This window comes from Manacus vitellinus, unplaced genomic scaffold, assembly GCF_001715985.3.
Source record: "Manacus vitellinus isolate BGI_N305 unplaced genomic scaffold, ASM171598v3 scaffold_18_pilon, whole genome shotgun sequence".
In the NCBI taxonomy this organism is placed as follows: Eukaryota; Metazoa; Chordata; class Aves; order Passeriformes; family Pipridae; genus Manacus; species Manacus vitellinus.
In genome coordinates this window covers 6,759,919-6,771,705 of record NW_021939324.1, presented here as the reverse complement: position 1 = coordinate 6,771,705, position 11,787 = coordinate 6,759,919, and the positions used below count along the sequence as shown (strand labels likewise).

The window sequence follows — 11,787 nt, the reverse complement described above, 5'->3', positions numbered from 1 at the left end:
GATTTCAAAACTACCCTCTCACCTCCTGCCTCAGAGCCACCACCGCAAAGCTGGCCAGGTACCTCAGGGAATGGCAAAGGTTCAGTGGTGGCAGGACCAGGGGAGCATGGGGGGCACCCCCCAGGCTGGGTGGTGTGAGAGAAATAGGAGTGTACCCCCAGAATGAAGGCAGGGGAAGGAGTGGGGCCAGGGGATGTCCCCGAGCCAGGTGGAGGGTCTGGGCCTACCCCCCAACCCATGGGATGTGGGGGACAAGAGGTGGAGTCCTTGGGGTGCTGGTTGCCCCACACGTGGGTGCTGGTGCAGCAGGCTCAGGGTGCCCCTGCAGCAGAACTGCTCTTTGGCAGGGCTGGGGGTGGGTGGCAGCCCGAGCAGCGCTGCTCCCTCTCCCACCCCGGACCCAGGGGGGCTTTGACATTATCCTCAAGCCCTGGGAATGTAGTGAACAGGTGGGACCCCAGCAGAGGGTGCTCAGAGCCCCGGGATTCCTGTGGAAGGTGAACCACTGTCCTCACCATCCTTTGCCATTTGCGCTGTCCCTGGTGTCCCCTCTGTCCCCACAGGTGACCATGACCGTGCAGCAGGTACAGCAGTTCCTACACCACTCATCCCTCACAGGTCCTCAAGGTGCCCAGTGACATCATTCTCATCTGTGTCATATTCCCTGGCTCTGTGGGGACCCCTCAACTCCACCTTGGAGTGCTTCCCCCAGGTGGGGACCTTCAGGGGGATGGGGACCATCGGGGTGGGGACATCCAGGGTGATTGATCTGTGGGGACAGGGACGTCAGGGGTGTTGGGGTCCTTGGAATATTGGGGACAACCATGGGAGTTTGGGGACAGCTATGTGGTCAAAGACCTCTAGTGCTGGTTTGGGAGTTTGGGAAACTAGGGCATTAGGGGACATGCACGGTTGCAGGTTTGGGACTCTGTCTGTCCCACCAAGTCACAGTGCTCAGCACCCAGCAGGCTCAGCTGTGGGCACCCAAGGGGGACAGAGGCAATGCCTCTCTCCTCACAACCCTACATACTGGTGACCACCCACTGCCTGGTGAGAATGGGTGGGGTCGATGGGTGGGTGGTCCCCTGGAACCATAGGGTGTCCTTGCAAGGGAGGACATGGTGCTGGGCAGGGGTCCCTGGGCCATATCCAGGCAGTCATCATTGCTGCCACTGTCCACCCCAACACCATCAGGACAGCGTGCTGGGAAGTCAGGCTGAGGAGGGGCGGGACTAGGGGTGCTGGGAGGTTGAACGTGCTGGAGGAGGATGGGGACATCTTACCCTGCTGCAGGGGAGCAGGATGCTGTGGGATGAGGATACCTTGGAATTTGAAATGACTGAGAGCCCAGGGCTGGATGCCTGCTGCCACATGCTGGAGGATAAGTCCAAGACTGGCTGGCAGGTTCAGATCTGCTTCTGGAAGACAGTGGATATTTACTCCAGAAACTTTACTGCTGGGACATTTGTGGCAGCAGCATTTCCAGCACCATTCTGGTTCTTTCTCTGGTTTCTCCTATATTGGATGCAGTTGGTGATGCCTTAAAGTTTTTTGATTTTTTGATTTTTTAATTTTTATAGATTTTTAGAAGTAGTTATGTAGTGGATGTAGATTTTAATGTATCGGTATTTCTAGTAGAAGTAACTACAGCAGCATATAACTCAGGTATCATTTTCACACTGAGGTCTCTACCAGCATAATTAACATGCATTCTTTTGCTGTCTCACGGTATTACATCTCTTACCAATATTTTCCAGTAAAAGTAACGGCAGTAGCTTAACGGTTGCACATACCAAACCCCGCCCCATATCAATCCCTCAAAATTCTGTTAGCTATTTAGTCTCCTTATCAAGGTAGAATTGTAGAAAAACACCTTAAGGCTTGCACCAGAAGATGTAAACATAGGCATAACAACCTTCAAGCCCGGACCTTTGGAGGGCCTCCAAGGACTCAACGTGCGGAGAGGAGGATGAAGGTTATGACAGAAGGGTCCCAAACTCCCCCAGACTCAATTCCCGAGGGGGTGTGCCAAGGGGCAGAGTGAGGTGGAACTGGGGGGTGGGCGAGCAGGGATTGGTTGGACATCATTATAAAATTATAGAACCTGTATCCAAATGCGCGCGTGGTGGTTTGTATTCCTGGGGCCTGGGGGCTCATTAAAACTTCTGCTCTTCTTATCTCATCTCCAACCTAAATTGGCCTGGAGTCTTTTTTCCTCCTCGGTCTTTTATGCAATTGTCCTAGTTAGAACAGCTGGGACCAATTCATCACTGGATGGGTGTAGACCAGGACTGTGTATTCTATGGCCTTCCATGCCATTTCCCAGAAACTGTTGTCAGTAGAGGCCTGCCAGGTAGGAAGATGTTCTTGTCCTCATACCCTTTTATGGAATTCCCTGCTCTGAGGGGAGGACTGAGCATCCTCATACCATTTTATGGAATTCCCTGCTCTGAGGGAAGGACTGAGCATTCCTGCCTGAACTGGAGAATATATAAACTTGGAGTTTCAGAACCTTTTTACCACTCGTGGGATCCAGAGGAAGACTGCAGCTCACCCCTCTCAACCAGACTGCAGCTCATTGCTCTCAACTGGACTGCAACCACTACTTTTGATCAGACTGCAACAACTCTCCCACCAGCAGGTTTTTTCCCCTCTCCCTCTACTTTGGACTCGGGGGAGGGCGAGAAACACCACTTTGGTCATGCCCCAGGGTGCTGGGTTATACATTTGGGTTTTGTGGGTTAAAACCAAATTGCTTGTCTGTGTAATCATACTTATTGTGTTATTTTATTAAACTGTTATTCTGACTTATAATCTCTCTTTTGAGTTGAGTTCATTTCCCCTGCTGGTTAACTTTTAAAACAGCACAGCAATATTGGCTTTGCAGCAGTGTTATTTTTCCCCAATTTCATTTGAACCTATTGCCTCCAGAACTTCTCTGAAAACTTCATATCTTTTTCTGAATTTGCATCAGCCAAAATCTTAGTCATCAAAACCTCCTCTCCACACTTAACAGAAGTCCTTCTTTCCATGGTTAAGCCCTGAGAAGCCAGGGCTCAACTGTGCTCTGCACGGGATGACATCTCCTCTCCATATAGTTCTGGCTGCAGGGCACCTCCAGGAGGGAGGACAGACTTTCCAGCATCCATCCCCTGGTTCCATCCTGTAGGAAGACTACTGCAGCTTCTGTAAGCAAAAGGACATGGGGCCAGGCTCCCCAGCCTTCTCAGGGCCCCTGACAGGATCATCCTGGCTTCTCCAGGTTCCCAGGAGGGTCGCATTGGAGGATGGGAGGCCAGCTGGAAATCTGTGGGTAGAGAGCTACTGGGGTGGGGAGCCACAGCAGCAGCTGGAGAGGAGATGTGAGAGCAGGATAAGGCATGGTGCTGTGGCCCCATGGGGTCCATGATTTCCACTCTCAAACCAGCAGGAGTGAGCTGGAGCATCTCCGAGTGGTCTGGGAGCCAAAGTGCTCCTTCCTGACCTCTTCTCTTGGGACATTGCATTTACAGTGGGAATGCAGTGTGAATCTGGTCTCTACAGTGGGCTTGAACATCCTTTAATCTGTTAATGTCTTCCTGCTTCTTGGCACCATGATTTTATGGCAACATCAACCACTGCCTGTGAAGCATAGGCGTCAGGATAAAGAAGTTCATTCTTTTCCTGGACTGACTGTTGAGGACAGAGATACGACCATCATGAGCCTAGCCCTGATGCAGAAAACATGTACAGTGGGAGCAGAGGGTTATGGAGCTGGGGATGAGGCCACTTCAACATGGGCAGGTCATCCATCCCTGACCTGCAATCCTGCATGTCATCTGAGTTCCTTGGGGGTCCTTGATGTTCCTGGGTCCCCAGCCAGACCCTAGAGGTCCTTGTGCCTATGTATGTCCCCATCCACCCTGTCCTGTAATTGTCCTCAACCCACCCATAGTTGTCTCAATCCCCCCCAGGTGTCTTTATCCTCACAGATCAACCCCCCCGGGCATCCCCACCCAGATCGTTCCCACGCCCTTGGCAGTCCCTACCCCTCTGAAGGTCCCCACCTGGGGGCAGCACCACAGGGTGTGGCTGAGGGACCCCAGAGGACCAGGGAATATGACACAGATGAGAATGACGTCACTGGGCACCTTGAGGACCTGCGAGGGATGAGTGGTGTAGGAACTGCTGTACCTGCTGCACAGTCACGGTTACCTGGGGGGACAGAGGGGAGGGACATAGGGATAGAGCAGATGGCAGGGATGGTGAGGACAGTGGTGACAGTGGGGTCAGCACTGCACCTTCCACGGGAATCCCGGGGGCTCTGAGCACCCTCTGCTGGGGTCCCACCTGTTCACTACATTCCCAGGGCTTGAGGATGATGTCAAAGCCCCCCTGGGTCCGGGGTGGGAGAGGGAGCAGCGCTGCTCGGGCTGCCACCCACCCCCAGCCCTGCCAAAGAGCAGTTCTGCTGCAGGGGCACCCTGAGCCTGCTGCACCAGCACCCACGTGTGGGGCAACCAGCACCCCAAGGACTCCACCTCTTGTCCCCCACATCCCATGGGTTGGGGGGTAGGCCCAGACCCTCCACCTGGCTCGGGGACATCCCCTGGCCCCACTCCTTCCCCTGCCTTCATTCTGGGGGTACACTCCTATTTCTCTCACACCACCCAGCCTGGGGTGTGCCCCGCATGCTCCCCTGGTCCTGCCACCACTGAACCTTCGCCCTTCCCCATGTCACCCTTCCATGCTGCTAACTTGTCCAAGTCAATTTGGGGGACAGCAATGGTTTATGGCCCATTCTAATGACATGACTGCTGTTTGGCCCTGCTTCTCATGACCGTGTAGTGGTGCCAGTTGTGCTTCATTGGAAAGGAGGAAATTGGCATGATAAAAAGCATTACCACACTTCCACAGGATGTGCTTCTTATCAGCCTTCTACCTCACCTGGCTTGAAAACACTTTAAGACATCAATCCCCAGTTATGAGGGACACAATAAATCGCCAAGTTTAACAAGATTCTTTATTCAGTCTATCACAATTTCTCCTTTTTTCAGTTTTCTGGGGTTTGGTGTGTTTTCATGTGGAAGATTTGGTGTGCTCCTTCACCAGATCTCATGCTGCCATGGGGGAAGTTCGGGTCTAAAGCATGTCTGAGAAATTACTCTACAGAATAAAAGGCAAAAAACCCTAAAACCCCACAATTCAAATTTCTTTTGCTCAGCCCAGCTACCAGCTTCATTCATGCTGCCCAAGCCCTATAATGCACTATAGGGTCTCATCCCCTATATTCAGCTGTTAAAAAAGACTCTTTTTAGCTTAAATAAACTATCAGATGTGGCTTTTTGCAGGGGATTTTGGACAATGAGGGAACCTGGGGGGGAGAAACATTATGCTATGCTTCATTTTGGGGAGAAAAACCTCTTTTCTGAGCAGATGAAGTTATGAAATGGAAAAAATGAAACAAAATAATGACATTTTATTACAATAAATTAAATAAGAGGGGGAAAGGCCAGTGGAGGGGGAAACTGGGCAAACTGGTGACACTTGGACAGATTTATGCCCCTCCCCCCAAGCAGCATCTGGGTTAATTCTGGGAGGGTTTAGGGATACTTTTGGACCTGTTTCCTGCACATCTCCACTTCTTATTTTCACTTAGGAAGTGACAGTTTTCTCAAAAACAAAGGGGATGGTGGTTTAACAGCACTTTCTCCTGGAGGCAGCAGTGCCCACCTTTTCTTAACCAGTTCATCCCTAAGTTGGGAATTTCTTCCCTGTGAGCACCACTTCAAGGTGGAAAATCACCATTGGCTGCTCCTTTGGGAAAAAGGCCCAAAATGGAGCAAACCTCCCCAAAAGCAGAAGATAAAAACCCTGACACCTCCCCGGTTTGCATTGGAGCTGTATTTTGGGGCAAAATATACACAAATTGGTGTCCTCTAGGTATTACGAGCTGCTCATTTTAGCGCCTTTTGAGTCCTGTTTTTATAAGCACCTGCCAAAACCTGCCAATTACTAACCTGAATGGTTGTAAACCCATGCCCATAATTCTGCCTTTTTTCAGTTAAAACGGACCCCAGTGAGGAGCAGGGGAGGTTTCATGTCCCCACTCTCATGGAGGACCTGCAGTCTCACTCAGGTTTGCTCCTCAGTGCCTGCCACACTTCCCTTGGGTGCACTGTTCCAACTCCAGTCTGAATCCTGAGGGTGTTAGTGGGAGAGGGGCAGCATGGGGAGAAGCAGAAGGCAATGGATAAAAAAACCCCCAAGAACGCTCGTTCTCAACCCCCAAACCTCCTGAAACACATCCACCTCCCACCCTGGCCTCCAGCTTTGTGGGAAAAAAAAACCTTCAGCTACTCCCCAAAGTCTCTTTCTGTGGGCTGCTACGAGGTGTCTCTGTCACTGGGGAGGGTTTCAGGGGCTGCAGTGGCGGCTCTGTGGGAGGGCTGTAAGGTGCATCTGCTGGCTCTGCTCGAGGAGTGGGGGCTATGCACCCTCCCTGCCCAAGGATCTGCCATTGGAACTGCTGTTGGGATGCTGGTGAGCTGCCTTTGGGTGAAAAGAGACTGATTCTGACCACCCTCTCCCCCCCTCCCACGCTGGAGAGCCATCTCTGGACCTGCTGAGCTATGCAGAAGGGTAGATTTTTTTGTTGTTTATGTTTCGTTATTTTTTACGTAATTTTAAATTAAATATCCATTAAGCTATTCACATGAAAATTGGATAAAATGGAGTGTTGGAAGCTCATCTTTCGGAGCAGGATGCTGCAAAGAAGCACTTTGATTTACACACTGCTGGGCCTTGTATTTTAAGGAAGACAGCAGCCAGGACCAACCTCACCATGAACCAAACAGGGAAACAACTAATTATACAACTGACCAGGACTGCAATTTGGGTTTAGTGGTGACCTGTGGGTTTGTCAAGGCAGTTATTTAAAATTAGGGCCCCGAAGATAAAAGCAGCTGCCTTCCCTGCTGCCTTTCCTTGTGGTTTCTCCTCTTCCTCAGTCTGATGTCAAGAATGTCTGTGGATGGGGAGGCAAGTCTGGCAGCGAAGGTGGAGCGATAGAGGCTGTAAGAGGCAGAGACCTGCCCAGTCCTGCCTGTGCTTGCTGATAACAGGTCTCTATCACATGGTTTAACCCTAGTAACAACTTTCTGCTGCCTCAAGATACAAGTTTGTTTATTTTTTCCCCTTCTATTCAACTTGTTGGCAGTGCAATGGGAGATAAAATCCTGTTTGTGGCCTCTCTCCCTGCTCACATTGTGGCAGTGGCACAACCATGAACCGTAGTGATCCCAGGAGGCACAAGAGATGGTTTTAGCCCACTTCCCTTAAATTCTTTGCAAATCCTAAGCAGAAATGTTTCCACTTGCAAATTCTTATTGCGAGGCATCCAGAAGCAAAGCCTCAAAGTGAGCTTTCCAAAAATTTTTAGGCATGTTCTTCTGTGCTGTGGGAAATAAAAATATCTCTGTTCTCCCACTGAGGAGCAAGAGAGTGAAATGTGATTAATGTTGTTAAATTAGGTGTTATAAGGAAAATGAAATGGGTCGGGGGGGGGAGTTGGAGCTGTTTATTGAGTGCAGGGTTTGCTGGGGTGGTGGAAGTGTCTGTGCTTGGGAGGTTCATGGTCGGTTTTGGGGGGACTCAGGGGCAGAAGGTGAGCAGAGCTGGCCCCTCACCCAGCCAGAGCAGTGGCCGAAGTCGCTCACCGGCAAAAGTGGCCGGGGGAAAGGCAAAGATTTCGGTCTGGCTGTCAGCATCGCGGAAAGCCACCCGCCCGCCGGCGTAATCCAGAGCCACCTCGATGCGTCGGAGCGTGTAGCTGTGGGGTAGACATGTGGGGCTGGGCCAGGTGAGAGCCTGCAGCTGCCCCAACCACTGCCCCACAGCCCAAACTCCACGTTCAGGGCTGAGACCAAAGCAGCCCTTACGAGACACGAATTCCCGAGCCACCCCCAGTGCCCAGTCGGGACCAGGACGAACCTCCACAGCCCAGCAGTGCCGGCCCCCCACGAAGCCCTGCCGACCCAAAACACAGCGGAGAGACTCAAAACGCTCCTTTCCTGAGGGAAGAGGAGCTGGGGGTGATTCCCGGCGGCCTGCAGTCCGGCCATCTGCTGACACCAGGATTTGGGGGTGAGCTGTGGCTGGATCCAGGGTCACAGTTGCTGGACGGGAGAGAGGTGTTAGTGGGGCTATATGCATCAGGGTTATCAGCTTCAAAAATCACACCAGAGCATCAGCTCCAGGTTCTGCAGCTGAGCCCCAGTTCTGGATGCTGAATCTGAGCATCAGCCTTGAAGCCTGACTCACCTCTCTGGTATCCCCCTGAGTCTTCCTCCAGTGAACAGCCCAAGACGTCTGGAAATAGAAGATGATCCCAGAGATTTTTACCTCTGGATCTGGCTCTGGGGCTGCCCCACATCCACCCATTCCCTGCAGCAAGGAGAAGGCAAGACCACCAGAGCTGGGAGACACAACCCCCTTCATTTGGGGCATCACCTGCCTCCACACATAACTAATGTCCTAATTTAGGTGCCAATTAACCACCAACAGCCCTCTGCATCTCCCACCAGCAGTCTGCTATGCCTTAAGGCTGCTATAAAGAGAATAAATCCCTGATTTTCTTTTAATTAAAGGAGGATTTAAAGTGATGCTTTCACTGTCCAGACAAATTTGGCAACCCTGGGGTTCTCTTTCCTCCCAGTCCCACCCTAGGTTCCCATTTCTACTTCATAAATCCCCTTTTTTGTCAATTTTTCCTCTATAAGCACCTTTAAACTGTGTCACTGCCTCTGCCAGCATGTTGGTTTTCCGGGTAACATCCTCAAGCTCTGCTTCCAGCTCTGGCATCGACGGCAGCAACGGCTGCACCTTCCTCTCTGTGCACCTCAAGGGGGGAAAATTGGGGTGTTTAATGCCAAGAAATCCCAAAATTTCCTTTCCCCACCACTGAAAAACCACAGGGACATCTTTATTTCCCTGGGCAAGGGTCCAGCTCCTGCAAGATGTGATGGCAGATTTCCCTCATCTTCACCAAGTTCTGGATTAACCACCAACCCCCTCCAGCTCAAAAGCAAAAATCTCAGAGGAAAAGAACGCAGGGTGAGGAGGAGATCCCAAAAGTGGAGGATTTTGGCCCAAAACTGGTGTTCCTGGTGATGCTTTTTGGCCCCGGTACCTGCTCAGGGTGGTTTGGGCATCCTGGAGAGGAAGGGAGAGAGATGCTTAGGGCTGTTTTCCTGGGAATAAAAGCCAAGGGGTGGGGGCGAACAGAGGGATTTGTGGGGACAGTTTTGGCTCACCCGTAGCAGATCAACATCCGGTTGCTGGCACTTGGCCTGGAGCTCAGCACGGTGTTGCCGGATCCAGGTTATCTTGGCAGCTTCACCACGTTGCTGTTCCTCCAGCCTCCAGCACAGGCGACGGAACCGGGCAAGGAAACGTGATTCCTGTTCACTCAAAACCCGCCGGAGCTCTTCCAGCATCACCAGCAGCTTCTGCTTCTCAGCACTGACTTGAGTCTAGGGGATGAAGGAGAAGAAGGATGCTGCTGGAGTGGGGAATTAAGCACTTTGGCCCCCACAGTGCACCTTAACTGCAGCAGCACTCACCAGCATCTCCTGTCTTGTCTCCTTTGCTGCCTCGCTGAGACTGGCACATCGCTCGTACTCCTCTTGCAGGTTTTTTAGGGAACCTTCAAACTGCTTCTGCAACCGGGAAAAAGGGGTTTGGGCTCCTGGAGGAGGGGGATAAGGCGGGGCTGGGACCCTGAAAGCACCTGCAATATGGCCAAAGCAGGTGGCCCATTCCTCATCCTCCTCTCCAGCTGCACTGAAGCAGATATGTTCCTGCATATCCATGTTATAACTAATTTTATAGGAATGCTCTATGCATAGTCTCACCTCATCTGTAAAGGTATGTAAATATATACTGATAAATGGGCATTATAGTCCTTCCAGCCAGGCTGGGAAATCCTACCTTTCCAAGTTCTCCTGTAAAAAAGTTGCCACCACCCTTCAGTTCCCATTCCCCCTTTCCCCCCTCCTTGCACACCCAGCCAAGTCCGAACCCCCCTTGGGGACCCCCATTTCTCCTCCACACCCGGAAGCAGAACAGGAATCCTCCATAGCAAAGGCACTGGCTGACAGCAGCAGCTTGAATTCACCAATATTTAGTTTTGGTCCCAAAACTGCCACACTCCTGCCCTGTTTCATACTTAACCCTCAGCAAATTGCAGCATTGCAGCTCAGTTTTGACTTTTGGATGCTCATAGTATTTTTCTCCCGGAAAGATGGAGAAAGGCTTTGCCCCATCTCAAAATACATATTCTGGGGGAAGGGTTTTAAGGGAAACTGGGAGTTTAGCATCTCTCAGGCAGGGAGAGAGTGTCTGAGACGGAGGTTCGCTCACCCTGTACCAGCGAGCGGCCTCTTCGAGGGGCACAGCGGGCTCAGCGCGACGCTCAGCGCAGGCAGCGCAGACGAGGATTCCATCCCGGTGACTAAAAAGAGTGAGGGGTTGTTGGTGCCTCCGGCAAAGCTCCTGCGCCGCCGGCGTGTCCAGCTCCTGGATGGCAGCCACCACGTTGGCCAGCTGCCGGTTGGGACGGAAGCCGCCGTGCGGGAAAGGGACCCGGCACTGCGGACAGGAACCACCGCCGGCGGCATCCACCGAGCAACAATCGAGACAGCGGCGGCAAAAATTGTGGCCGCAGCTGAGGATCATGACAGGGTCGTGGAAGAAGTCCAGGCAGACAGCGCAGGTGGTTTCCTCCTGGAGGTATCTTATGGCACTTCCCGCAGCCATGGTTGTTTTTAAAGGGCACTCGGAGAAGTGCGCACAAAAAGGGGCCTGGCCAGGGTTTTCCTGGAAGTGGCGACGGGGCGGGACCCTGGTGTTGGCATCCGGGACCTGCCAGGCGAAAGCGACGTAGGGCTGACCCGATTTTCCCACTGCCCCAGTGATGAAACCGCCTCCAGGGACAAGGCCAGCAAGGATTTGAGAGGACAGAAGCGAACACAGGCGGCGACAGCGGGGGCGGAGCGGGAGGGCGTTAGAAGGGATGAGTTATTTACAAGGCGAATTTTTGCCACTCCGGCTGCAGCGGGGGAAGCAAAATGCGGCCAGAGGGTGGCTGTAGGAAACAGGGATTAAAATAGGAATGTGGCAAGTGAGCAGAGGTCCATGGAGCTCATGTGGATATCAGCTGGGGAACGAGGGGCGGGGGCGATGTTAGGGTGAAATAAAAACCCAGCCTTGTCCGTCAGCACCCAAATTGGATGGCAAAAATAAGAAACAAAGGGGGGGGAAGAAAAAAACTACTATATTCAGGATCTGTGGGGGGAGATGGTGTTAGAGCAGAAATTCCAGGAGGGAGTAATGTTAATGAAGTTTTGCAATAAAATTAATCGGAAACTGAACCAAAGGAGGGTCTTGGAGCTGAAAGTTTCCTTTCTATAGAATAATCATCATCATGGCTGGGCTTCACGAATGAAGATTCGGGAAGGCTCTATCCACATTTGTTACAGGCACGTTGGTGGCTTATGAGGCCAATACGAGACAGACATGTCCGATTGCAAAAGGCACAGCAGAAAGACTCCTTAGACGGTGTATTCTGCAAGACACGGTTCTTTCTGCATTGCCTTTTCTCCTCGAGAGTGATCCTGCGTGTGTTCTCAAAGGAGACAGATGGTGTGTCTCCAGGCCTCCCGATTTGAGGCCAGAGTAGACCAGTTATGGTGATCAATATGGCCAAGGCTGAGATGTTGTTTCAGGGAGTCCTTGTATCTTTTCTTC

The 11,787-nt window shown here is 51.9% G+C and overlaps 1 protein-coding gene across 2 annotated transcripts; it reads right to left on the bottom strand.

Moving 5' to 3' along the window:
* Positions 1–4,983: 4,983 nt before the first annotated feature.
* LOC103755728 (zinc finger protein RFP-like) lies at positions 4,984–10,825 on the bottom strand. 2 transcript variants are annotated; one of them, XM_018070483.2, is made up of 8 exons: positions 10,402–10,825; positions 9,603–9,698; positions 9,294–9,512; positions 9,170–9,192; positions 8,763–8,878; positions 8,302–8,349; positions 7,972–8,156; positions 4,984–7,435 (listed from the first exon to the last, which is right to left on the bottom strand). In XM_018070483.2, exons 1-8 carry the CDS (start codon positions 10,795–10,797, stop codon positions 7,241–7,243), a joined length of 1,278 nt encoding a protein of 425 aa, XP_017925972.1. In that variant the 5' UTR covers positions 10,798–10,825; the 3' UTR covers positions 4,984–7,240. The 2 variants fall into 2 exon arrangements, with proteins under 2 accessions (XP_017925972.1, XP_017925973.1); XM_018070484.2 differs by lacking the exon at positions 4,984–7,435 and adding an exon at positions 7,628–7,810 and having other exon boundaries at positions 10,402–10,822.
* Between the last annotated feature and the right edge of the window lie 962 nt (positions 10,826–11,787).